General features: G+C 41.5%; 1 protein-coding gene across 4 annotated transcripts in view; it reads right to left on the bottom strand.

Annotated features, from left to right (window-relative positions):
* The window catches only part of ELMO1 (engulfment and cell motility 1), a 488,726-nt gene that overhangs the window by 206,691 nt on the left and 256,029 nt on the right, over window positions 1-26,006 (bottom strand). For all 4 annotated transcript variants that reach the window (XM_015237313.3, XM_072964661.1, XM_006201899.4 and 1 more), the window contains one exon: window positions 18,468-18,576. In XM_015237313.3, coding sequence (XP_015092799.2) covers window positions 18,468-18,576 — 109 coding nt within the window. The remainder of the gene's footprint in view (window positions 1-18,467; window positions 18,577-26,006) is intronic.

Below are 26,006 nucleotides of genomic sequence, written 5' to 3'. Positions count from 1 at the left end.
TAGATTTATTTTGGTTTTGTTTGGCTTTTTGTTTTAATTTCTTTCCTCATCACTTGAAAACCCAACCCTCTAGCCTGCCAAAATAGCTCTAAGTGCCACTGCCCATGCTTCTGACTTTCTCTCAAGGCCAGGATCAGCAAAGAAACTTGGGCTCCACTCTTACATAAAGAGAACAAAGATGCTGATCCTACTGGTAATGATCTAGCCCTAGCAGGACTCACCTGCTGGTTTCTGACCTCCAGCTGACGGATAGTGACATATCCACCTGGGGCTGCCCAGCACAGCGGAGGGCAAACCTTGCTGGGCCAAGTTCCCAATGCTTGCCTCCATCGGGATGAAGGTGCCAGGCAGTCTTGCTGAGCTCTTCCTGTGTCAGACACTATGGCTAAGATCCATCCCACTGTCTTCTATCATCCCACGTGACATTGCTTGTCCCGATTGAGGGGTTTTATTGACTATTAACTGTCTAAGTTATGGTCCCAGAGCCAATGGATTCAACTTTATAACAAAATGTGCTTTCCCTCGAGTTCTATATGGCGCCCACCAGCTGCCCCCCATGCAGACTCTCCAAGCTTCTCATCCATGCTGGATTAGTGGGCAACCTTATATAAGAATCTGGATGGAACTGCACTAATTAGGAAGCAGAGGGAGCTGAAGGGAGAAACTGTGCCAAGACAGATAAGTCAATGTCATCTCTATGTAGCGTGAGATGTGCCCCAATGGGAAGAGTTCGGGGTCAAGCCCAGCTGGGTGAAAGGCTGCTGTCAGGGAGGCGGTGCTGAAGAGTGAGTCTGAGGTAGGGTTGCAAAGGATCAGAGGATGGATGTCCGAGGATGAGGAGCCAGCGTGTGTGAAGGTCCAGAGTGAAGAGGAAGAATGCTATGTTGGGATTTCTGGAGGGTGTGGGTGGGAAACAGAAGTTTGGACTCTACTCTGAGAGAAAAGAGGAGCCAATAGGAGCCATCTCATTTTAATAAATCAGATTAAACAGATCTGATTAATACCTTAGCTAAAGTCCTGTTTGCAGGATGGAACAGGGATGCATTAAAGGAAGCAAGGCAGTACCGCGGTGCTCTGAATTAGGATGATGGCAGTGGAACCACAGAAAAATCAGGGCACAGAAGAAATCTTTAGTGTTCGAAAAGTACAAACTACCACTTATAAGATAAATAAGCTTGGGGAATGTAATATATAGCACAGTGACTATAGTTAGCAGCAGTATAGTTAACAGTATTAGATCTTTGAACACAACTAAGAGAAAAGACCTTAGACTTTCCCATCACACACACAAATTTGTAATCATGTGAGGTGCTGGATGTTAACTAAACTAATTCTGATCATTTTGCAATATATACATATATCAGCTTCCCTTCTCAGATCATTACATTGCACACCTAAAACTAATACAATGTTACATGTTAATTATATATCTCAATTTTTTTAAAACAAGAAACCTTTAGGTGCTAACTTGACAAGACTTGGTCATTGCCTGGCTGTGGATGTGAGGCTGTGACTAAGGATGACCTCAAGTTTCAGGGGGGAGACTGGCTGAATGGTGACACCAGGGATCAGAAGTAACAGCAAGTTTGGGAGGGAAGCTAGTGAGTTTTCACTTTTACTTTTCTTTAGAGTGGGAACCAAGTCTCCCATCACAGCGCACAGACAGGGAGGAAATGGGGTGGAGCAGAGAGGAAAGTACCTCCTCCCTTTATGGGTAAAGTGAAGCAAAACTCCGTAAATATTTATAAATTTAGTCTGACATTTTTTTCATTTTTTGTCATAAGTCATGTCTATTCATTACTAAAAACATCACAAGAGTAGAGAAGCATCCTCAGGGCTGAGCTATCCTGGGGCCTGGCAGGCACGGTTCTGAGGACTCATGATACTTTCAAGCCCATGAAATTGTTTTTATCTTTGCTTTTAAAATCAGAAGAAAAACAGAAGTAGGATAATAATGAACATACAATAATGAATCCGACCTGGATTACAGTCATCTTTCTACCAATGCAGCCTTAAAATATAAATTTTATTATTGTTTTACAGAGGAAGGAGCCCACAAAGGGGCAAGTTCCTAGGGCTCAGGAAAGTCACAATGGGGCTGTGGTATAGATAAATACATATCACACCTTCAAGTATAAAACTCTACCATATACAATATAGCTGTTAGATATATGTCTACCTACCTGACCATCTTCCTACATATCTACGTATCAGCTCCCAGGATCCCCCAATTTCAGTTAAGTTTCTTCTTCCACCCCTAATTTTTTCAGTAGTTTAAAAAACTGTGCCAAGCCTTGTATCTAAATCGACATGCCTGCTAAGTGGAGTGCAAATGGTTCAACCTTTCTACCAGTAAATTGTAAAGGAATAAAAAGCTTTAAAATTTCAGACCATTTGACACAGAACTTCTAAAAATTAATTCTCAGGAAATAATCAGAGGGAATTCCAAGGATGGTCATCAGTATGCTATTTCCACTAAAAATGGAGACATCTCTAAATATTCTGTAATAAAAGTCTGGTCAAATTAATTATCATTGGTCCACATGATGAAATATTAAGCAGCCTTAAATAACAATACCCATAATTATGTATTTATTGTTGTAAGAAGATCATCACAATAGCCAAGACCTAGAAGCAACCTAAGTGTCCATCAATAAATGAATGGATAAAGGAGATGTGGCAAATACACACACACACACACACACACACACACACACACACACACACACACACACTGGAATATTACTTGGCCATAAAAGGATGAAATATTGCCATTTGCAGCAACATGGATGGACCTAGAGATTATCATACTGAAAGAACTCAGCCAGACAGAGAAAGAAAAACATAGTATGATATCACTTATATGTGGAATCTAAAAAATAATGCAAATGAATCTGTATACTAAACAGAAACAGACTCACAGATATAGAAAACAAACCATGGTTACCAAAGGGGAAAGGGGTGGGGAAAGATAAATTAGGAGTGTGGGAGTAAGAGATACACATCACTATATGTAAAATAGATTAACAAGAATTTACTGTATAGCAAGGTATCTACAATATTGTAAATCAACTACATCAATAAAAAAATTAATTAAAAATAGGTGGTGGTCCCAGCACCAGTAGTTTGCTGACCCCTGTTCTAGAACATGTATCTCAAAAAAAGATTAAAAAAAAAAAGTCCCACTTGACTGCAACTTCTCTCCAGCTCCCACTTCTTCTTCCGCTCTACTGTAAAACAAAACACTTTTAAAAGTCATCTATTCCAATACCTCTCAAACTCTGTGTAGTAAAGGACGAGTTTGTCTTTCATTTCTAATCTGTTGACTAAAAACACTCTTAAAAATGAAATTAAAATTAGTCATTAGAAAAATGATCCTGTGCTTGAATGTCATGACCATGTCAAGCAGCTATAAACGTTGCTAAAACCTGACTTTGCACTATCTCCTTGCAGTGATCCTCAGACCACGCTGAGGTCACCCCTGACTTCCACATTGCTGAAAATCGATGTTCAATTCTCAATCTTCATTTAACTTCACTGTCTGCAGCGTTTCATACAGACAAGCTCTCCTTCATCATTTTTAACTGAACTTCCTCTTGGTTCTTTTCCTACATCCCTATGATTCTTCTTCTAGTTCCTCCTCTTCTCCCCAGTCTTCAACTTTGGGTGCTCAGGGCTCAGTCTTGGAGTCTCTTCACTGTTCTTATCCAATCTCAAAATTTTAAATATTGTCTGTATGCTGATGACGCCCAAAGTTACATCTCTAGCTCAGAACCATACCCTGAACTCTAGATACATACATCCAGCCGCAAAGTCAACATCCAAAGTCAACATCAAAAAGGTATGTCAAAATTTTCATGACCAAAACACAACTGCTGATCTTCTATGCCCTACATCAGTCTCAGTGACAATTTCATGCATCTAGTTATCCATCCTTGATTCCCCTTTTTATTTCCTGGAATCCAACAGTTTTTCAATATCTTCACAGCTAGCACTCTAGTTCAAGACAACATTATCTCTCAGCTCGCTCGTTGCAGTGGAGTAAACTAGCTTGCTCTCCACTGTAGTCTAATCTCAATAGATAAAGCAAACTATTCTTTCAAATTGTAAGTCACATGTTATATGTATGTTCTGTCCTGTGGCTTCTCTTTTCACTCAGAGTAAAAGCCGAGTTTGTTACAGTGCCCTACAAAGACCTGCAGAATCTCTCCACCCTCTAATCCCCTTTATTTCCTGCTGTTCTCCCCCTGGTTCTTCCCGCTCCTGCCACACTGGCTTCTTTGCACTTCTTTTCCAATGCTGGATACTCCTGCCTCAGGGCCTTTGCATTGCTGTTCGTTCTTTCAGGAAAGCTGTTGACCAGCCATATAGTATCTTGGCCCACTTCCTTACTTTGTTCATATTTCTGATCAATGTCATCATCTCAGTGAGGCTATGTCATGCATCCTCCCTCTTCTATCTCATTTTTCTCTGCTGCATTTTTTACCATGTGACATACTTCTCCATTTGTTTACTGTCTGTTTTTCTCCAAGTAAAATATATGCTACTTAAGCGAAGGATTGGATAATATTTATATCTAGAGCCACAAGATGGCTATATATATGAAATGGAATACTATTCAACTGTTAAAAGTTTGAATAAACTGCAACAGAATACATTTACTGAAAGGAAAGAGGTCTGCAACACCTCAAGTAAAAAGAATCAGGTTACAAAGTAATATGCATGATATTATCTCATTTTTAGAAGGGAAATTTGTTCAAGTATATGCATTAAGGCAAACTCCTAATCCAAAACAAAAATTTAAAAAATGATCGAACAGTCAACCCCATGAGGCCTTAAATTTGAGGTTTCCTCTGATGCCATGGATAACACAGAAGGGGAGCAAGATTAGTTCTGACCCAGCCAAGCTGGGCTATTCTGTGCAATTTGGTAGGATCCTACAGGCTTCAGTGCAAAGCAATTCCTCAAACCATTAAATAGCCAATAAAAGCCAAAGAGCCATTAGAGCTGTGCTTCTCGGAGTGGGGGTAGGTATGACTTGCAGAAATGTTAAGTAGCATTTGGATTTAGGTTTGTGTCTTCTTCCAAGTTTCAGGATTATTTAAACACTCAAGTTTCCAAGTAAAGATGGGCGAGGCAGCTGCTTCAACCCCCGACAGCCCCACAGCGTCATGGAGTGGGGCAGGAGCCCTGCCACGCAGCCGAGAGGGTGACAAAGTGGGAAAAGACAGAGTGAAGTCAGCAAGGCAGGGGAGAATGAAGTGAGAGGAATGTTTTTTGCCATATCCTTTATCTGTTCTGGCAAAATTAAGGCTTAATTCTTCTCAAGGAACTCTGCTGGCAATAAAGTTGATATTTCAAATGAGGAAACAAACTCAGAGAGGGAGAAATATATTTAACTAAATTCTCTGTTCCAAAGGTGAGAGCAGTTGTATAGGGAAGCCCTCTGGTCCATGCTGGGAGGTTCCCTAATCACCAGGAGCCCCTTCTCACAAGGCCTTTGGGAAATCTCTTTAATTCTCATGCACAGAATCCATTAACTAATCTAGGTTTTACACATGTCACCCAAGAACTGATGATGGTAAGGTTCTAGTTAACTAATTCGGTGCTTAGGGTCACCATACTGGGTACATAAAAAGGGCTCTGCTTAACACAGTAGTTTGGGACCTGACGGCCACTGGGCAACAGCAATGTTTTCACTAGAGGAAACTGAAGATCACATAGGAGAGGAGACTTGTCTAGAGGTGGTCAGTAGTGGATCTAGAACTAGAATCCAGATCTTCCAGTGTCCAGTCTAGAGCTCTTACCACCCCATAAAGAGAGCCTTATAACCAAGATCCAAATAACCATGGGAGAGGGGGATATGGGGGTTCAAAAGAGATCCCCAAACTCAGGAGAGGCCAGTCTGGCTGCCTAGGAATGAACTGGAGAGTTGCTTAAACACAGTGATTTTATTTCTGGATTCCATGGCAAGAATTTATATTTCACAGAAGTTCCCCCAAGTGAATCTGATGCACAGCCAGGTTCAGGAATCACTGGCCTGAGTTATACAAGACAGAAGAGCAAAGAAACCAGCAGATTTCTATTAAGAAAATGCAAGTCATTCTCCTTACTCACTCTATGAAAAACCAACATGGAAATATGCAATTATAAAGCTCAAAATAGCATCTTCAGGAGAAAAAATAATGATTCACACTTCTAAAGATGCTCAGGCCACAGCTGCAATCTGTTTTTGTGGCCAAAACCCTTGGAAAGCCAAATTAAGGGAAGCCACATCAGGTTTGATTGCTGGGACCCAAAGAGTATCCTGCTGTCTGGAGCAGGGAATGACCACACTCCAGAGAGACACGCAGGCAGCTGGCATGGACCTTCAGGGAGCTGCTGGCTTGGCTTTTCAACCTATAGCAGCCATCCCACGGGGCCAAGCTCCCTTCGGGACCTAGTGCTGGGTGCACCTGATTGGGCAGGAGGCGTCTTAGGAGGAGCAGTTTGCTGGTCTCTCCCTGGAGTCCAAGCTCTGGACTGGGTGAAGTCCACCCTGCTTCCCATAGTGAGGGGGTGGGTAGGAAAGAAGAAATGAGCTGAGAGCTGTCTGGAGGCAGATGGGAATATAATAAATTAGGAAGTCACACAGCTGTGTGTTCTGAAACACAAGATTGAAAATAGATCACTTTTTCCTCTTTGGGGAACATACTGTAGTGTTGATATTTTCTAATTCAAATTTGGACCCAAGAGGCCTTCTCACCAAATTACCCTGAGGAGGGGGAGGAGGGGGCGGGATGAAGAGGAGTCCTTTTGTATAACTTGTTCTCACTTACTTTAGAAGAAAAAAGGATGCTATTTGAGAGGTTTCAGGGTAGAACACAGTAGTTCATAAAAAATTTAGTGCTGTCTGTAAAATATTTTTGGAACCGACCCTGAAGCAAATTGAAAGCTAGTCTATTCATGCAGTAAATACTTATTAAATGCAGGTTTTATGTAAAACACTGGATCGAGGCTAGGATGGAACATGAATTCACTCTGAGTCTAGTCCTCGAAGAGCTTACAGTCTGTAAGGAAGACAGGATACTCTTTAAAAAATGAAAGCCGTGGTTCATACTTCTGCACAGTATTTAAAAGTAAACAGCGCAGTAGCCTCCCACAGCCGTTAACTGCATCTAATGCCTTTGTGACCTCAGTCTACTTAAACTCAGAGGCCCTTCATTTAGAAATGGAGATGCTATAAGGGTTAACAGACCTCATGGAATTGCCTGCCAAACAGAACGTATATGGTAGGGGTCTTTTTTAAAAAATAAATTATAAATCCTTTCTACTCATCTTCAAGTGCTCAAGGTTGGGAGAATCCACTGACATCTGTCTTCTAATCTCCTCCAGCAATCGGGAAAATCTCCCCATCCAAAGGCTTCAGGTTAAGGATGAGAAGTTTTATAAGTACCTCAGAGCCTTCTGCCCTTTGCTGCTCTCCCAAACAGTGGGGACTCCCTGGGGGTCAATTTAACACTATAGGGATTATGCTAAGGGAGGAAACTGAGGGCATGCTCCTGGGTTTTTGTTTTACTCATGTCTGCTTTGATTTTCAAAACCTTGTAACTTAGCATTTCATCACCATTTCAGTGCAGTCTGGCATACTGATTCTGTTGTTTCAATTCCTTTCTTTTTCTGTTCTATTTTATTCCACTTTGCCAGCTATTTGAACCTTCTAGCATTCTGCTTACACTTTCTCCCTGATTTCATGCTTCTAATTGCATCTTTCTCAGATTAATATTCTGCTTTTACAACATCCTAGGACTTTTTGGCTCATAACCTGGTGCAACACAACCCCACGATAAATGCTAGGGAATGTGATTAACTCTCTGGGAAAAAAAAGAAAGAAAAAGAGCCCATGGGTTCAAACCGTGGGTTTGAAAGAGACAGATTATCTGCAGAACTAGGGAAAAGTGGTTTTCACACTTCACAGTTTTGGTGTGAGACTAGTAACTTTAACATGAGATTGATTTCCCAGATGAGGAGTGAAGGTGCCATCCATGCAAACAGCCTCCTTTAACTACTGTGATCTCTTTACTTTTATGTTTTTCTTTTTTTTTAATTTTTTTTAAACTTTTTTTTTATTGAGTTATAGTCATTTTACAAGGTTGTGTCAATTTCCAGTGTAGAGCACAATTTTTCAGTTATACATGAACATACATATATTCATTGTCACTTTTTTTCCCCACTGTGAGCTACCACAAGATCTTGTATATATATTTCCCTGTGCTATACAGTATAATCCTGTTTATCTATTCTGCATATGCCTGTCAGAATCTACAAATTTGAAATCCCAGTCTGTCCCTTCTCATCCCCCACGGCAACCACAAGTTTGTATTCTGTGTCTATGAGTCTGTTTCTGTTTTGTAATTATGTTCTTTTTTTTTTATTTTTAAGATTCCACATATGAGCGATCTTATATGGTATCTTCCTTTCTCTTTCTGGCTTACTTCACTTAGAATGACATTCTCCAGGGACATCTATGTTGCTGCAAATGGCATTATGTTGTCTTTTTATGGCTGAATAGTATTCCATTGTATAAATATACCACCTCTTCTTTATCCAGTCACCTGTTGATGGACATTTAGGCTGTTTCCATGTCTTGGCTATTGTAAATAGTGCTGCTATGAACATTGGGGTGCAGGTGTCATTTTGAAGTAGGGTCCCTTCTGGATATATGCCCAGGAGCGGGATTCCTGGGTCATATGGTAAGTCCATCCCTAGTCTTTTGAGGAATCTCCACACGTTTTCCACAGTGGCTGCACCTAACTGCATTCCCACCAGCAGTGTAGGAGGGTTCCCTTTTCTCCACAGCCTCTCCAGCATTTGTTATTTGTGGACTTTTGAATGATGGCCATTCTGACTGGTGTGAGGTAATATCTCATCGTAGTTTTGATTTGCATTTCTCTAATAATTAGTGATATCGAGCATTTTTTCATGTGCCTATTGATCATTTGTATTTCTTCCTTGGAGAATTGCTTGTTTAGGTCTTCTGCCCATTTTTTCTTTTTTTTAATGATGTTTCTACTTATATAAGAAGCTGCATGTCCTGAAATCCGTATAATCCATATAATTGTGTATATCACCACTGGATTTTAGGTAAGCCACTTCCTCAGCACTGCAAAAGAACAGAAGGGAAGGTGGATGACAGTTTCACTGCATATGCGTCTGATGTGCACTGGGGAGTGGCAGGTGGCGGGGAGCCTCTCTCAGACCTCCAGTGGTGAGCAGATGCTCTGAAGATGCTTTGAGCCAGGCTCCTGCCACTGCTTCTTCCACGATGCCTCATCCAGCGGCACCGAACCTTCCACCCTACAGCCATTCTTGGTAGCCTCTTGCTAGGCAGGGCTGCTAGCACCTTTTGCTCCAAGAAGCAACTGGCCAGAACTGGATACAATTTCAAATCACTTGTATTTACTTATTTTGAATTTTTTCCTAAAATTATATTTAAATTTTTTCTGCCATAAAAACATATATTCATATTTTTATAACAATGTTGTGATGTGTGTGTGTGTGTGTGTCAAGGGAGAGAGAACGATACAGCAATTCTGGCAAAATGTTAACACAACAGAGGTGAACCAGGGTGAAAGGCATATTATGAATGGGTTCTTTGGACTTTCTTAAAAAAATGTTTTTTGGAAAGAAACATATTTTATTTCCACTCATTTTTCATTGCTCTTCTTTATCAGCTCTTCCTTACCAACTGTCACCTCCTTATTTTTCCCAAGGAAACTCCACCATCATTCCATGAAGTTTCCGCCCTGGATCCCATTGGTATTTTGGAACGAGCTAGAAGCCTGCACGCTGACCTTGGAACTTGTATCTTGGTCACATATCAATGGTTTCCTTCCAGGAATGAAACATTTGTTTAATTATATATTTGAAACTTGTGTTGCATGTCTTAGTTAAGCCTTGCAGTTTTCTCCACATGAGTCCAAGATATTTTCCATTGGGATTATTCGGAAGCGGTTTACATTTTTATTGCCACTGCCAGAGAAACCCTTTCAATCCATTTTATAATTAACTAATTACCACTGACATATGGAAATGCTACTAAGTTTTGTTTATCCACGATGTAGATAGTTTTCTAAATTACATTAATTGTCACAGCTTTTCCTTTGTTTCTCCAGGGATTTCTAGATAGTTTCATCATCTATAATTTAAAATACTCCGTTTCTATCAGCAGATACCTCTGTCTGTGCTTGGTGACCACCAGCACCCTATGTATCCTACTCTAGTTTTGGGTTTTAATGGCAAAGCTGTTTTGCTACCACCATTTTAAATATCATGTTGGCTTGTTGCTTTATAGTAGTTTAAAAAATGATGCTAAGAATGTATCTTATTCCAAAAAAAAAAAAAAAGAATGCATCCCATTCCATCTTTAACAAATGATATGAAATATTATGAAATACTATTTTGGATTAATTGAAATTAGCATTTCTGTTTTTGTATAGCATTTATTCAGGTGAGATGGGCACCGATCTGTTTTCTATCATTTAGCTCCTCTTGTCTGCCTAGGACAAATAGACTTTTGGGCCAAATTCAAGGTCCATTGCTAGTAAATGCAAAGGCCTTTATGATATGCATTTTGTAAACATTCATAGTTCTTCGGTTTTTATTTTTTATTTGTTTTTGTTTTCACCATTTATTTCTTTTTAAATTATCTTTATGCTTTTCTATAAATCACCTCAACTTGTAGGGGAAACAGGGCCAGAAATAAAAGGAAAAAAACTATTAATGCAATAGAAAGCATAACAAAAGAGACACAGATAAAAGTGCTACAGGAGTTTAGAGGAGGATGTGATACCCTCCCAATGCAGGGGTCAGGGGAGGAATCAGAACAGTTATCCAAACTTGGTGATTGAGATGAACCTGGAGGAAAAGTATCTCTATAAGGCAGAAGAAGACAACAGGCGTCTGTGTTCTTTCAATACATCTGTGCCTCTGTCCATTTATGAGGCTGGGCAAATCTACCAGGCTTCCCTCTTGCTCTATAATCTGAGACAACAGGAATGGATATTGACAGTTTCCAGCTATATATCTTCTCAGAAATAATGTAAAAAGGAGCAAGTCCTGAAACAGCCTACAATAAATATAAATTATCCTCATATATTTATAATTGAGATGTGCTTGATATATTCTTTCCAACTGCCCAGTTACATTTCTCTCAGTCATCATTTCCTATGGAGACAGACATTACACTGTAATTCAGAAGTATCCAGAAGGATCGCCTTCTGAAACCCCAACAAACCACCACAGAACTTCAGATTCTTAAGACAGCCACTAAATGCACAGAAGGAGTTGGCTTTGCTATGGGATGGGATACATCTCAGTGTCTCTGAATCTGTGCATATTCAACTTAATGTTACTTTCGTCAAGAAGAGAGCATTTTACAGTTAGCAAAACACATTGACCTATGCGTTGCCTCATCCGATTCTCAGATGAGAATGATGATGGTGATGGTGATGGTGATGATGACGGTTCCCTGTTACAAACGGGAGACGAAGAAGCAAGACGGCTAACCATCTTGACAACAGACCAAATCAGTTATGCCTATTACCCAGGGCTTCTGATTCTGAAGACAAGAATCTTACATTCAGTCCCACTGTCTTCTGGTAATCCTGTCATAAATCCTGATACCAGTTTTATAACTATTCTAAACAACCACTCTGGAGTGACTTTAATACTCGCCTATGACATTTCAAACTGGGGCCAAAAGTACATGTAACTTCCTAAATCTGCGCTCAGGCCTTAAACATTGTTTGTTTTTACATCAAACTCAACGTTGAAGTAGAGGATGAAAGTCGAAGTAGAATATAAACATTGAAGACAGAATCAAGATTTGAGAGGCTTCAACTTTCCATGGAGCATGGGTACCAGCTAGTATTAGAAGGAAAAAAAAAAAAGAAGTCCTTAAGAGGTTTAATTGTTACAAGCTAATTTTCTTGAGTTTTCTTTAGCCAGAATGTTCTAAGAATGAAAGTGATGGATGGTACTTCTCCAGGTACGAAAACACCAGTGTCCCGGAGTTAAGTATCTATTCTAATTGCTGTGTACTCCAGAGAGTCCTTCAGATTGCTCGTCTGTGTTATTTTTACTTGCTAAAGCAGAGGTGTCTGGGTGATGCATTATACAAGGTGCTTCACTCAGCACCACCGGTGTGTTATAATAAATATTTCCACTGAAAGACAAAGTAAGGAAGTGCTGTACATTTTCATAGTGTGTGATGCAGATTTCATTCTTTTTTTTTAAAGAGAAGCAATTATTAAATTTTAATCAAATTATATATGGTCAAACAGGTGAAGATGGCAAGATTGTCTCAGAGAAATATGAAGGCTTCAATCACCAATCTAGGTCCATCTGCCCTTCAGAACACACATGAGAATAACCCAGACACAAAAGCATAACTGAGGAAGTGGAAATAGCCATTTGCTAAAAGGAAAGTAAGGTGGTGGTGCCCTGGCATCTTAGTGATGAAAAATGAAATACATTATAATCAAACTTCAATTTCCATTTTTCTGCAACCTTTGAAATTGCTACTTCAAAAAATACAGTGCATTTTCCCAACTCCCAATAAAGGCAAAATGACAAAGGGCTGTGATCTGACTTCAATTTCTTACAGTTTCTTGCAGCAGCAAGGAAAACACAGAAAATACTTTTTAAAGTAATGGGACAGAATTAAGGGTTTCAAGTAGCTTTTTCCCCTATCTTAACAGAGCCCCGATATTATTCAGCTACCTATTATTCTGTGGTCACTTAGGGAAGGCTGGTTTCGATTTAGAGAGGAGTTAATGACTACTCAGACCTTTGGAAGGTTCCATTCCCCTCTCAATGTTTGGGTTAGGTCCAGGCACAGGCCATAGTGTTAGCCAATGATACATGAAGGAAAGTTTGCTGAAGGGCTTTTGGAAACATTTCTGCACACCTAAAAGAGACTCACCGGAAGAGACAGCCTCTTGCTCCTCTGGACCGTGTGATGGTAGCTGCCACCTTGCTACCAGCATGAGGACAAGATTGGTACACCAAGAATGGCAGAACCAATAGATGTAAAGAACTTGGGTCCTTGATGGCATCTCTGAACAGTTAACCAACCCTAGGACCTACTCAACTCTGAAACTGTGACATGCAGTAGACGTTTTTCTTACATTGACCATTTTGGGTTTTGGGGTTGAGATTTCCTTTACTTACAGCTGAAAGCGTCCAGACTGATGGACTATCTGGGGCAGGGCTAGAGTAAGGTAAGCTTGTCCCTGGTCCTGGCGCAGTACCTTATCAAGCTTGCAAATTCTTGTCATACCCAGAAAACAAAATCTAATTCTGGAATTTTATACCCAGGACTTGAACATTTCTTATTATTAAAATGCTTCTACTGGTTCCCACCGCCTGGTGAAGTCCAAACCCCTCTGCACTGCACATCCTTATACTGACTCTTGGCTCTTCTGCCAGCATCTCCTCCATTACTTGCACCCTCAAGTCTTCTGCTTTAGCCATATTGAAGTAAAATCCCTTGGTATCTGTTGGGGATTGGTTCCAGGATAGGTTGAATCCGAGGATGTGGAACCCGAGGATATGGAGGGCCGACTGTAGAATTCTCTGAACCTCCTGGTATTTTCACCTACAGTTCTCCCTGCCTGGAATTTCCAACAGCTGCTGCCCACCACACGCACATGTGCGCCTGCCTGGTTATTCTTCTCTTCATCTTCGTGATTCCACACTCAAATATCTCTTCTTGGAAGATGTGACATCTTCCAAGGCTCTCCCTTCCTCAGCCTGCCTGGCTCCCTATGAACAGAAAAAACTGAACACCACCTCCTAGTAACATTAATGTAACTTAAATATAATGTTACAAATAGCAAGATATTTTATAATTATTTATGTGAAAGGTTCTCCAGTCAGCATGTGAGCTGCCTGAGGATGGAGTGTGTGTTCTAAGTCCTTGTCATCAAGGATTATATACTGACTCACAGAGGAGGAGCCCTAGTTAATGAATGAATGAATGAAAGACAAAAAGAAATATCCTAGCTCTAAATGTATTTGGAAAAGAACTGGATGGGGTGCTATGTATCCAAAGGATAAGTAATTAATCTATTTGTATCAGAAATCAAGTTTTCTTTGCATTCCCCAACAACTTATAATTGCTTTGGAGACAGTGGTTAATGATAAAAACAAGTTGCCATTTTTAGCTCCTGTTAGGAGCTGGGTTTCTTCATAAGGACTTCACAACCGTCATGAGCATCTATGGATTTGTCTGTGCTATGCCTCCCTTCTTCAGTAAGAGGGTCACTTCCTGCTTCCCACCGCCCTCACCCACTCACACTCACAAATACATTCTTCTTCTGAAAACAGGCTCGCTCTACTCCAATCAGGCTCTTCTCAGTGGGGCTGCCAATTCTACAACTCAGGCCATGGAGATCTGTGACCACTTCCAGGTCTACAGTATTCTTTGTGATTTTTAAAATTGAAACTGAGAGCAAACAAAATGCCTTGCTTTCAAAAGAGCCTCATGAAGAAAACAGGTTTAAAAATTTTTTAGTCAAGAATGTGGAGAGTGAAGAAACAAGGGACATTGTTCCGGGTCCTGGTTCCAGCTGTCACTAAAGCAGCGCACCCCCCACCCCCATCACTTAACCTGCAGTTTGTTTATGGAAGGTGAAATCCTATCACTTGCAAAAAAGCTATCCATCTTCCAACTAAAGCAATATCCATTATCTTATTTAATCCTCCCAGCAACCATGAGTGGCAGATATTATCTTTATTTTATAGATAAGAAATCAGAAGCTCAGAACAGAGCAGAAGCCTGCCCAAGGCATCCAATTAGTAGCTAAGCTGTGATTCAAAAACGGGTCACTCAGATGCCAAAATGCAAACACTTGACTTTCCTGCCTCATTCCACACTGTTCTTTGGGCAACCCAAACATCAATTTGAGCTCAGTGACCCTAGACAATATGCAGTAGGTACAAGTCTTCTCTTCATTAATAAAGGTGGATGTTATTGACCTGATTAACTCCTGGGGGTGTTACAGACTTCAATTACCTTGATAAAGTGCTCGGAGAATACAAACAGGTGTTGTTTTCCAGACCACACTATTAAACATTTGCATCTTATGATATCAATAATGGGATGCAGAAAAATAGTGCTTTTCTAAAAGTAATCTAAAAAGAAAAAACCCTGTGCATAAATATTTGGCTTTAGTAATTTAACTGAACATTAATATGTTTGCTTTAGACACCAAGATACAATTTCAGAAGTGAGTTTCCTCCAAAGACCTTAAATCAAATCAAAAGACAAGGCATTTCTAGAAAATTGAATCTTCGTACTTTTGTAGAAAAACCAGTTAGAATTTTAATGGAGTACTTCTTTGGTCCCAGTAGTTGCTTACACATGACCGTGATCTTCCAGGTCAATGATTAACACAAATCTAAGAAGAACCATGAACTTAGAAATGGAGAAAAGCAAACACACAGAAACCAAAGGAAGATGGATTTGCATGTAAAACTAATTTTTCTCAGAAGAAAAATAGATAGCTCTTCTAACATAAGGGTGCACTCAGATTTACTTTTCCTATTAGTAACTTATTTAATATGGCAATGAACAAAAGGCAATCCATTAAAAAGCAATTTTCCTCTTACTACAGGGTGTTTCATCATTTGATGTCTAGCACTCAATCAGAATGTAGCAATCCTTAAATATTTCATGAACAGAATACAACTAATTTGGGCATGTAGACTTCAGAACATGGGCGTCTTTGGTAAGCCTTGCAAAAATGTCACAAATGGCCTTTGCAGTCAGTGAATGGTCGAGTACAGGTCAACCTCAAAACTCATACTATCAAAACACTGGAAAAATTAATCCTTAGAACAGATAATGGGCATATATATATATATATATATATATATACATTTATGACTAATAGGAAAAAAATATGAGTCCCAACTCATTTTCACACTTCTCAAATGGAAGACTGTGGGAGACAGAGATCATATCCGGTTCACCTGCATACCTGCAGTGTCCATCACAGTCCCTGGCACATTGTAAGCAATCAGTAGATTTTTATTAAACTGATGAGTAAATGCACTTTTTTATCTAAGTTGTCCAGCTGTCCAAGCCCAACCTTATTGCAGAGACCAGATCTGACCAGGTGCTAAGCAGCAAGTTGTGGCAGAACATGCAGAATTCCTACTCTGTTACCTCATTCCATAGGAATGGGATTGTGTCCTGGTTCCTGGCTTGACTACCAGGTCCTCAAAAATCTGGGAAGGCTGCTCTACACCAGCCAGAGGTCAGTCCCTATTCTGTGCCAATTCCCTCCCTCAAAGCACAGAGCTGACACTCACCTGAGCAGTGCTGTCTGCTCAGACTCCGGCCACCAAGGTTCCCTTCTGCCCACCCGATGGGGCCCCAGTGACAGGGAGGAGAGTCCAAGGCAGATTCACATTATACAGCCTGAAACTTGGCCATCTTGTCCAAGTTAGTTCCCCTAGGGTGAGTGTTATCTGTTTCCAGGGTATTCCTCTCACTCCTACCTCTGCCACTGAGGTTGAAGCCAAAATGAATGCAACCACTCAAATCATCACCCCCAAATACTCCAATCTACTTCTGGGGAGAATGTGGGAAGGTAAGAGCACAGCAAAGTTTGCCAGTACGTGACCCAAGAACTAAAAGGTCATGAGTGGCAGAGACAGAACCAAGCTGGCCCTTATCCTCAACATTCCCCTTCTAGTCCACCATAGCTCTGTCTTGTGCCAACTCAGCATAACAGACACGTGTCTGTTGGACAAACGGGAAGAGCAGAAAGCTGGGTATGGCAGCCAAAACACAAAAGAGCATACCTCCTGCTGCCACCACGCTGAGCGCTGACAGCCAAGGCAGGCCACTGGGGGTGGTGTGGGGGGACGAAAATGAAGGAGGGGAAGAAAAGGACATTGCAGAGCAATAACCTGGACATAAGAAGTACCAGCCAAGCAGAGCATGACTGTTCTCTGGTTTCTGAAACTCTTAGGTGGTCCTGCAATGTTTTTTAGCAAGTGGCTTTCTATAGGTTCCCCCAGAAAACTGTGATAAACATGAAATAGTCACAGTTATCAGACTGAGGAATTCAGAAGGATTTGTTTGATTCTAGACTTTAATCCTTCAGTGGAATACACAGTAAGCCACACAGTGGACAGAAATCTCATCAAGTTAATCGATGAGCAGTAATGTCAAGGATCCAGGTAACGTGAAATGTTAACATCGGTGATCAGTGAACCTGAGGAGACTGACACAGAAGTCTCTCAGGTCAGGCTGTTACTCTTCTGATGCAAAAATGCCCTAATTTGGGCTCATAAGTAATGAACTTCCATGGCAGTTCCATGTCAGTTTCAGCTTCAGCTTCTCTCCCTCACCCACCCACACTGGAGGATGGTAGCGTCTGCTGTGCTTGGTCAAACAGGCTCACATTCTTAGCTTTTCCCTTATTAAGTTCTGAAAATTTTAATTTCCTTTAGCAGTGCCTGTAGTCAGTTCTACACTGTAAATAAAACACAACCCCCTTTTCAATTTAATCATTAGATTCCTTCCCATTAATCATTTCAGACCATTATTTTAAGCTCTCAAGCAGATGACTAAATATTTGTGCTTTCACAATAATACCAAACACCCGAGATTTCTCTGTATAAACAGTCTTCTTGGGCACCCATGTTATTAAGCCTACAAGGAAAGATTTATATGTGTGTCGACTCCATAGCTGTCGGACGGAATAGAAGGCAGCCACTATTAAGGAGCCTCAGTGTTGACAAAGATTGTGGGCCGGGTTAAATCAGATTTGCCTTAACCAGTTAAAGCCAAATTATGCCACTGAGCAAAAGGCAGGAAAATTATCATGCCTTCTTTTTCAGGTATCCTCTGCTAAATTTTGTATTATGAGGAAGAAAAAGAGCAATAAGCTTATCTCTGACTACATTTTTCATGATCAACTACCTATTTTCTTCAATAATTCCTTCTTTCTTAGAGAAAGCATTCTGAACAAGTAAGATATGGGAAGCAAGAGGATTTCATTAAGGTATGCAATTTTTCTTTATAGAAAAAAATATTGTTTCAGAAGAAAGAAAAGAAAATGATCTACTGGTAGCTTAAAAACTGGAATTTAAAAAAAATAAATCCACATGCCTTTTTCCCAAATAGAGTATTAAACGCAAGGCTGTCTTAATATATACTCATTTTTACAATATTTGAAATTCAGTCACAGGATCTGCAATTTTTTCCATTCTGGTGCATTTTAATAATGTTTCTTCCCAGAGCAGACATGCAGAAATACACACACGGGAAACCTGAGCCAAAAACGGTCCACGTGATGCCTGTGTGCAGATGTCAGCACCTTGGGAACCCTCCGTGGAGGTCAGGGTGCTCCCCTGGAATCTGGGTCTCTGCCCAGCTTCACACCCGTGTGGGGAACCAGTGTACTTACGCAGCTCGCCCACTTTCAAGATCTCACACAGCATCTTGGTCAGCTCTATACTACTGCGGCCGAAGGGACATTCATGCTTATCTTCTCGGCTACTGTTCTCCAGCACAATCTGCAAGCAGGAAGGGCAACAGGTCAGAAAGGGAAGTCAGTTTGTGACAAACGCCAAAAACGTTGGCTCCACTATAATAGAGAAATAGATCCTCTCCAGGTCACTGAACTATGGCCCTTGGACGCAGCACAAAATGGTACTCTAAGTGTATTCTTTGACTATAGGCCTGAAAACTCTCATGCTTTCCAAATCTCCTGAAACCTTTCTCAGCTCTGTAAGAGGGTACTTTGCTCTCTGGTTTCCACTTACACAGAGGGGCCTATGGAGAGTTTTTCAAAAAGGCACAATAAAGACTTTTAACTTCAGTGACAAAACCACTCTCTTGTCCTCCCAGTGGCATCCTCCCCTCCCTGGGGATAGCAGCTCTTCTATGACTTCAGCTCCTACATTTGATCACCTGTATCCCACAGGAGCTTCCATGTTCTTACAAGATTTCAGCCTTGGCATTAGTGGCCTGGACCACGCCTAGGGACAAGTGACACAAACTGGACCAATCAGAGTCCCTCAGGGAAGGACTTCCCACACAGAAAGGGAAAACTGGCCCAACTTTGCAGGCAGTTCCCAAGAGGTGTTAAGTGCAGGAGCTCCCTCAAAGTGAGCCTGCAATAAAAAAAAGAAAGAAGAAAAGCCCCCACCCCCACCCCAAAATGCAAAGGAAAACTAAGAGGAGAGGCAGTGGCCGCCCTGGGAACATCTGAGCAGCTGGTCCCCTTGTTCCTGTAGCAAAGCTACTTCCCTGACCTTATGGTGTGTTTGTCCCACCTCTGAAAACCCCTTTGGGCCATCTCATAATTCTCCTCTTTCCTTAAGCGAGTTTGAGATATTCTTACCACAACGAAGGGAGCCATTCTGCACATGTGTCAAAAGTAAAATAAGACATCAAAACATTATTTTAAAGATACTAAACCTCTAAAATAAAGGGCAATTAGCCAGCTGTTCTAAAACACACAAAATAAAATAAGGTTCCTAAACTTAAAATTCATGTGCCAACAAAAGGAATAACCAGCTTATCCATCCCTGCAGCCACCTCCATCTTACCCAGGGGAGCCATCTGGTATGTCCTGCACAGCATAACCGCCCTGAGAAGGTGTCTCCCATTTACAACAATGCTGTGCACAGACTTACGGTGTTCTTCCCTCAGTCTATGACCTCTTCAGTGTCAGAAACGGTGATTTATTCATTCAGTCGCCAGTAGTAACTGAGTACCTGTTATCCACCAGGAAGACCCCTAGACCCCACAAAGTGGAGAACAAGACCAGGGCTCTGACTGACTTATGGAACATCCAGTCTAATTGAGGGAGGTAGATAAAATAAAAGAGGTAATTGCAGGTTACAATAAGGGCTATGAAAGAAAAGGTGACTGGTTGAGGTGGTAAAGAGCACCAGGGAAGGGCTGGGGAGGAGAGTGTAGGTAATCAGGTGACTACTGGGAATCAAAGGATGAGAGAGAACTTGCCAAGTCAAGGTCTGGGAGAAAGAACATTCAGGTAGCGGGATCAAGGGCAGAGCCCCTGAGTTGTGTGGGACGTGTTTCGGACACATCCTTTGTCTACTTGCCTGGTCTACAATGTGGAGGGGTCTGGAGTTGTGCAGGGCAGCAGTCTGGGCTCCAGGAGCCTTGAGTGGGGCCAGAACCACTGCCTCAGGGCTGTCGGGGTGTCATGCTCACATCCTGAGATGCTAACCATGAGTGGCATGCCCTGATGCGTTTTGAAAAGATCTGCAGGTGTAAAGAATGGATGGTAGGAAATAAAAGAAGGTGCAGTCCTTCTGGAGAGCCTGCAGCATGCGGGGCAGAGATGAGGGTGGCTCAGACCAGGCCGGCTCGGCGCACTCAACCCCCCGTAAGTGATCAAGTGAGGCAAGGAGAGCAGACAAGGAACGAAGAGGGGAAGGCTTTTAGGAAAGAGATAAAAGAGAAGACTATTTGGAAGGAGGATAAAGAAAGGAAAGGAGGAGAAAAGGGGGAAGAAGAGAAAGTAAATGAAAGGGCTGTGTGACACAGGCAGACTTCCAAACAGTGAAGTAACGCGAGGCAGCACAACACAGGGCGAACGGTTTAAAACCAAAGGAGTAGGATTTCAGTAACAGTGTGTTCCCACTGTTTGCTGCACAAACACCATAACGGTAACACACACACACACACAATCATCATACACGTTGACAGCAGCCCAGTAACAAGCCCACTGTTTCCACCTGGGGCTGTTCCTTCCAGCACTGCACTTATAGCCAGCCGTAGCACAACGTAGTTCGCAGATTCAGTCTCCTTTTCCACTTGATGCATCACAAGTAATTTTCTAAACCTCCATCCTTGTTGCTTTATCACCCTTATGATTGTCCAAAAAGTCGATGAATCATTCCATTCTGTGGGACTTTTCAACTGTATGCAGCATATGCTCACATAAATAACTGTGCACTGAGTATCACCACGAGCCCAGCCTTTACTGTCCTTGGGATTTAAGATAAACATCCTTCCTTACACTCTCTTTAGGGACCACATGTTCCGGGTTGGTTGTTTCTTCCTCTGAGAAAGCTGATCGTAAGCTCCAACTAAATCCCTTCTCTTGCCAAGCAGGAGGGACCAGTGCTGGCTGGAGTCCTTGAAAGGCTCTGCCCCTTTTCACGGTCTCTTCGGAAATCTGCCTACACGGGACTGGTCTCATTAAACTGAGCATGACTCACCACCCTCTTCCTTTTAGAAGAATCCTGTCTGGTTCTAACCAGGAATCTCAGTTCAGGAAAAGAGGAGAGAAGAACAACTACATCCCCATCAGTCAGGGAACCTTTAACTGTCTTGTAAAATGTTTGTATCCGAGACAGCCACATCAAGGGAACAGCAAGAAGACAGAACAGAAAGAAAAGACAGGAGACAGGTAGTTTCCAGCCAGCCCCCAGCTCCCAGCGAAGACATTCCCTCGCATTTCACATTAACATTCTATTAACATTTCATGAGCACATCAATAGTTAATGAGGATGTGATCTGCATACACTGTAGATAGAATTACTGCAGCCAATAAATGTTCTGAAAACATTTCCAAGGCACTGTTTATTAGCAGGCACTAAATTAAGGAGTAATTTAAGTAATCAATATGTAAATCAGTTTAGAGAAGCCCCTCTCTTTACTCTTTAATGTGTCATCCATCTTATCATATTTACCCACCTAAAGAAAAATAAAGTCTCCTTGGCTGGTTTCTTTAGACACGGCAGGCACAAATCTTTCAAGCTGCCTGTGTGGGCTTTCAGGTCAACATTCTTGCAGAAATAGTTAGAAAAGACTGATTATGAGGTTTTCTATAAATAGATGTAAGTAAATGAGTAAATAAAGTTTTTCAAGATAAAAAAAGAAAAGACGGACCATGAGTGTTACTAATAAGATATTGCTATAGGCAGAAAGAATTCTTAGTCTAGACAGGAGATTTTTTCAATTTAATACATTAACATGTCTATATTCAATTTCAACATTCTGGTATTAACCGTGTTTACCTGAGATGTTTCGAAAAATATAAAAGCATATTTTTCATCTTTATTTTTTTCCTTACTCTTTGGTTTTAAGAGCAAACATACTGGAACAGAAACCTCGATGGATGGAGTATGTATCAAAACCTGCTATTATCACTCATCTTAGAATATTTCATACACTAAAAGAAGTTGTAACTGCATATCTTATAACACACTGGATATTTATGCAATATTAAGTATAAAACATTTGATTACATACTCTACGTTTACAGAGTACATTTATATATTTTCTATCCACCACTTCCCAACAGGTCCATAAGATGGATAAGGCAGGTATTATTATTATTCTCATAAGAGTGTTGAAACAAGAGGAAGAGGCGACGTGCTTAGATCATAGCCTAGGTCGGTCCTGGTCTTCAATATCCAAATCCCTTCTTGCCCCAATATAGTTTACAAATTGCCTTCACATACACATTGCCATGAAACTCAATGGATTTTATGTCTCAAGAGGCCACAGGAACTTTGGTCAACGTTGTCTGTCTCACCGAAGTGGGTCTCTAAATCCTAGCCCCTCCCAGACGAAAGTATAAGGTTCTCTCTTATCTCATTTATCCCCTGACAGTCAGTAACGATTGCTCAGGGTGAATGACTGTGTGTGGCGTGTCCCCACAGGCCACACTTCCATGCATTTTGAGTTCTTCCTCTGCAGGGGTGCAGACGACAAACCTATCTGGCTTGGGAGTGACCATTAAGTCCCAAGTACAAGGCCAGCCACAGTCCAGGACCCACCCTTCTCTGCCTCCTGGGACCATCCTTCCTCTCTTAGACTCAGCATCCCATTGCCAACACATTTAGCTGGTCGTCCCTGCCACACTTCCCTCCCTTTTCTCTGGAGCTCTCCTCACCCAGGGTGAGCTCAATCCATTCTGCTTTCCCTGTAGCCAGCCCTGGAGCGAGCCTCGAGGGCTTCTCCTATCTCCTCTCACCTGGGGAGGCTTCTTGTTCAGGCTGCTTCAACTCTGAGGGTCAGATGAACCAGAGCGGTCTCCACTCAGGCCACCAGGGACAGTGTGTGAACCTGTACTGTGTTCTCTCCAAAGAGAAGATATTGTTTATCTTGCCTCAATCCTGACCCGGAGCTATAGAGAGCGTGGGGCCAAACTAGTGTCAGCTCGCACTGGGCATCCCGTCTTTTGAGAATTGTACAGAAGTGCCAAAGAGCCCATTGCATATTAAATCACAAAAAAAAAGGCAAAGAGCCTAAAGCAGCCTTGACAGAGTCAGTGTTCATCTCCTTCCCTCTTCCCATTCCGGGGAGGCCCTTGGCCAACATTGCACACGCTTTTCTCACGACTGCAGTGAGACTGGCTCTCTGACAACGGGCCCCTGGGGACAGATGAAAGCAATGCAGAGGCTCTCCCATCATTTTAGCTTGAGAAGCATAAAAATAGTGTCATCACCTACTTACAGCAGAAATGCAAGATAGGAAGTCCCACATGCTTGTATTCAAGCAGGGATCTTCCAGAATCTTCCACAGGCATGCAGGGTGGTACAAGTGCAGAGAAGGAGCAAGGGACCCAAAGAATAAGCCGCAGACTGATAGTTTTGGCACTGAAGTCTCAATACCAAACAGTTACAGCCACCATAAGACACCCGTCCTCAGAGTCTTGTCAACCTCACAAGCTCTGTTCAGATTGGTCTCCTGACCCACCAGAGGAAATGCCAGTCTTCTCCTGTGTTAAATCAATAAATAAAAACCAAAAATCTTTATTTGTATCAATGAGTCCCTTTCCCCCCAACACAGGAGTACTTTTCCATTAGTAACAGCATCACAGAACACCCCAAAATGAAACGTTAGCCCTTAGATCACATCACCATGACCCAGAAATCTTCTGAGGTCAAAGTGTAAGGCCCCCTTGGAGTCCCCTCGCAGAGACATCTCCGACTTTCCCCTCGGTTCCAAAGCTCATGGTGACGGGTCCCAGACAGCCAGAGGGAAGCATCAGAAAGAACACGGAGTTGTCTCAAAGGGGCTGCACAAGATCCTAACTGTGATCGTGAATTTTGAGCAAGTCCCTAAAAATCAAATAAAAATACCAAAGCCCCAACAGGATGAGTTTAAACAGGCAGAGAAAGAATAAACAAATGGGACCTAATGAAACTTACAAGCTTCTACAGAGCAAAGGAAACCAGAAATAAAACAAGAAGAAAACCTACGGAATGGGAGAAAATTTTTGCAAGTGAAACCGACAAAGGCTTGATCTCCAAAATATATAAGCAGCTCATACGACTCAATAAGAAAAAAATAAACAACCCAATCCAAAAATGGGCAGAAGACCTAAACAAGCAATTCTCCAAGGAAGACATACAAATGATCAAAAAGCACATGAAAAAATGTTCAATATCACTAATTATCAGAGAAATGCAAATCAAAACTACAATGAGGTATCACCTCACACCAGTCAGAATGGCCGTCATTCAAAAATCCAAAAATGACAAATGCTGGAGAGGCTGTGGAGAAAGGGGAACCCTCGTACACTGCTGGTGGGAATGCAGTTTGGTGCAGCCACTAGGGAAACAGTGTGGAGATTCCTCAAAAGACTAGGAATAGACTTACCATATGACCCAGGAATCCCGCTCCTGGGCTTGTATCCAGACGGAAATCTACTTCAGGATGACACCTGCACTCCAATGTTCATAGCAGCACTATTTACAATAGCCAAAACATGGAAACAGCCTAAATGTCCATCAACAGGTGACTGGATAAAGAAGATGTGGTATATTTATACAATGGAATACTACTCAGCCATAAAAACCGACAACAAAACGCCATTTGCAGCAACATGGATGCTCCTGGAGAATGTCATTCTAAGTGAAGTAAGCCAGAAAGAGAAAGAAAAATACCATATGAGATCGCTCATATGTGGAATCTAAAAAACAAAAACAAACAAACAAACAAAAACAAAGCATAAATACAGGACAGAAATAGACTCATGGACAGAGAATACAGACTTGTGGTTACCAGGGGGGTAGAGGGTGGGAAGGGATAGACTGGGATTTCAAAATTGTAGAATAGATAAGCAAGATTACACTGTATAGCACAGGGAAATATACACAAAATGTTATGATAAATCACAGAGAAAAAAATGTGACAATGAGTGTGTATATGTCCATGAATGACTGAAAAATTGTGCTGAACACTGGAATTTGACACAACATTGTAAAATGATTATAAATCAATAAAAAATGTTAAAAAAAAATCACAGACGTAACAGTGCACAGCAGCACCTTCCCCACTGCATGAAGAACAAAAGCATGTTCTAAACTGACGTGGACATTTTGCATTGTAACTAGGCATAAAATACATTAAAATGATCAAAAAAAAAAAAAGGCAGAGAACAAAGAACATCATTACAGAAAGTATGCCAAGCAGGAAGATAAACCAGAACAAATCAGAATCCCAGGCTGTTAGGCCACCTGAGCCACCAGCCCTACTTCCCAGATATGGGGAGAGAACCAACACCAAAGGGAATATACCTAAAAGAGAAAGTGTTCAAGGCAAAGACAGAGGGCAGAGAAAGAGAAATAACAGCTAATATTTACCAAGAGCTTTTATTTCCCAGGTCTCATTCTAAGTCCTTTTGCAGATTATCTCATTTAAGGTACACGTACTACCATGTGACAGAAATACTGCACATCCCACTTTACAGATGGAGAAACCAAGGCAAAGAGATGTTGTATAATTTGCCCAACATCACATAGCACAGAAATAAGCAGACCCAGCACAGGAACGTAGGTGGCCTAACCGCAGAGCGCACATTCTCAGCTACTGATTCCTATGGAAACACATGATACCTATTCCTGCTGAAAAAGGAGAGGGTGAAATAATCATACAGCTTTGATCGGGAAAGTCCTTAACATGGTAACAGGTGAGTAGATAATGTGCCTCTGGACAGTCATGATCTTCTTAG

The sequence above is a fragment of the Vicugna pacos genome, chromosome 7 (assembly GCF_048564905.1).
Source record: "Vicugna pacos chromosome 7, VicPac4, whole genome shotgun sequence".
NCBI lineage: Eukaryota > Metazoa > Chordata > Mammalia > Artiodactyla > Camelidae > Vicugna > Vicugna pacos.
The sequence above is the reverse complement of the archived record's forward strand: the minus strand, read 5'-3'. Positions and strand labels throughout refer to the sequence as shown.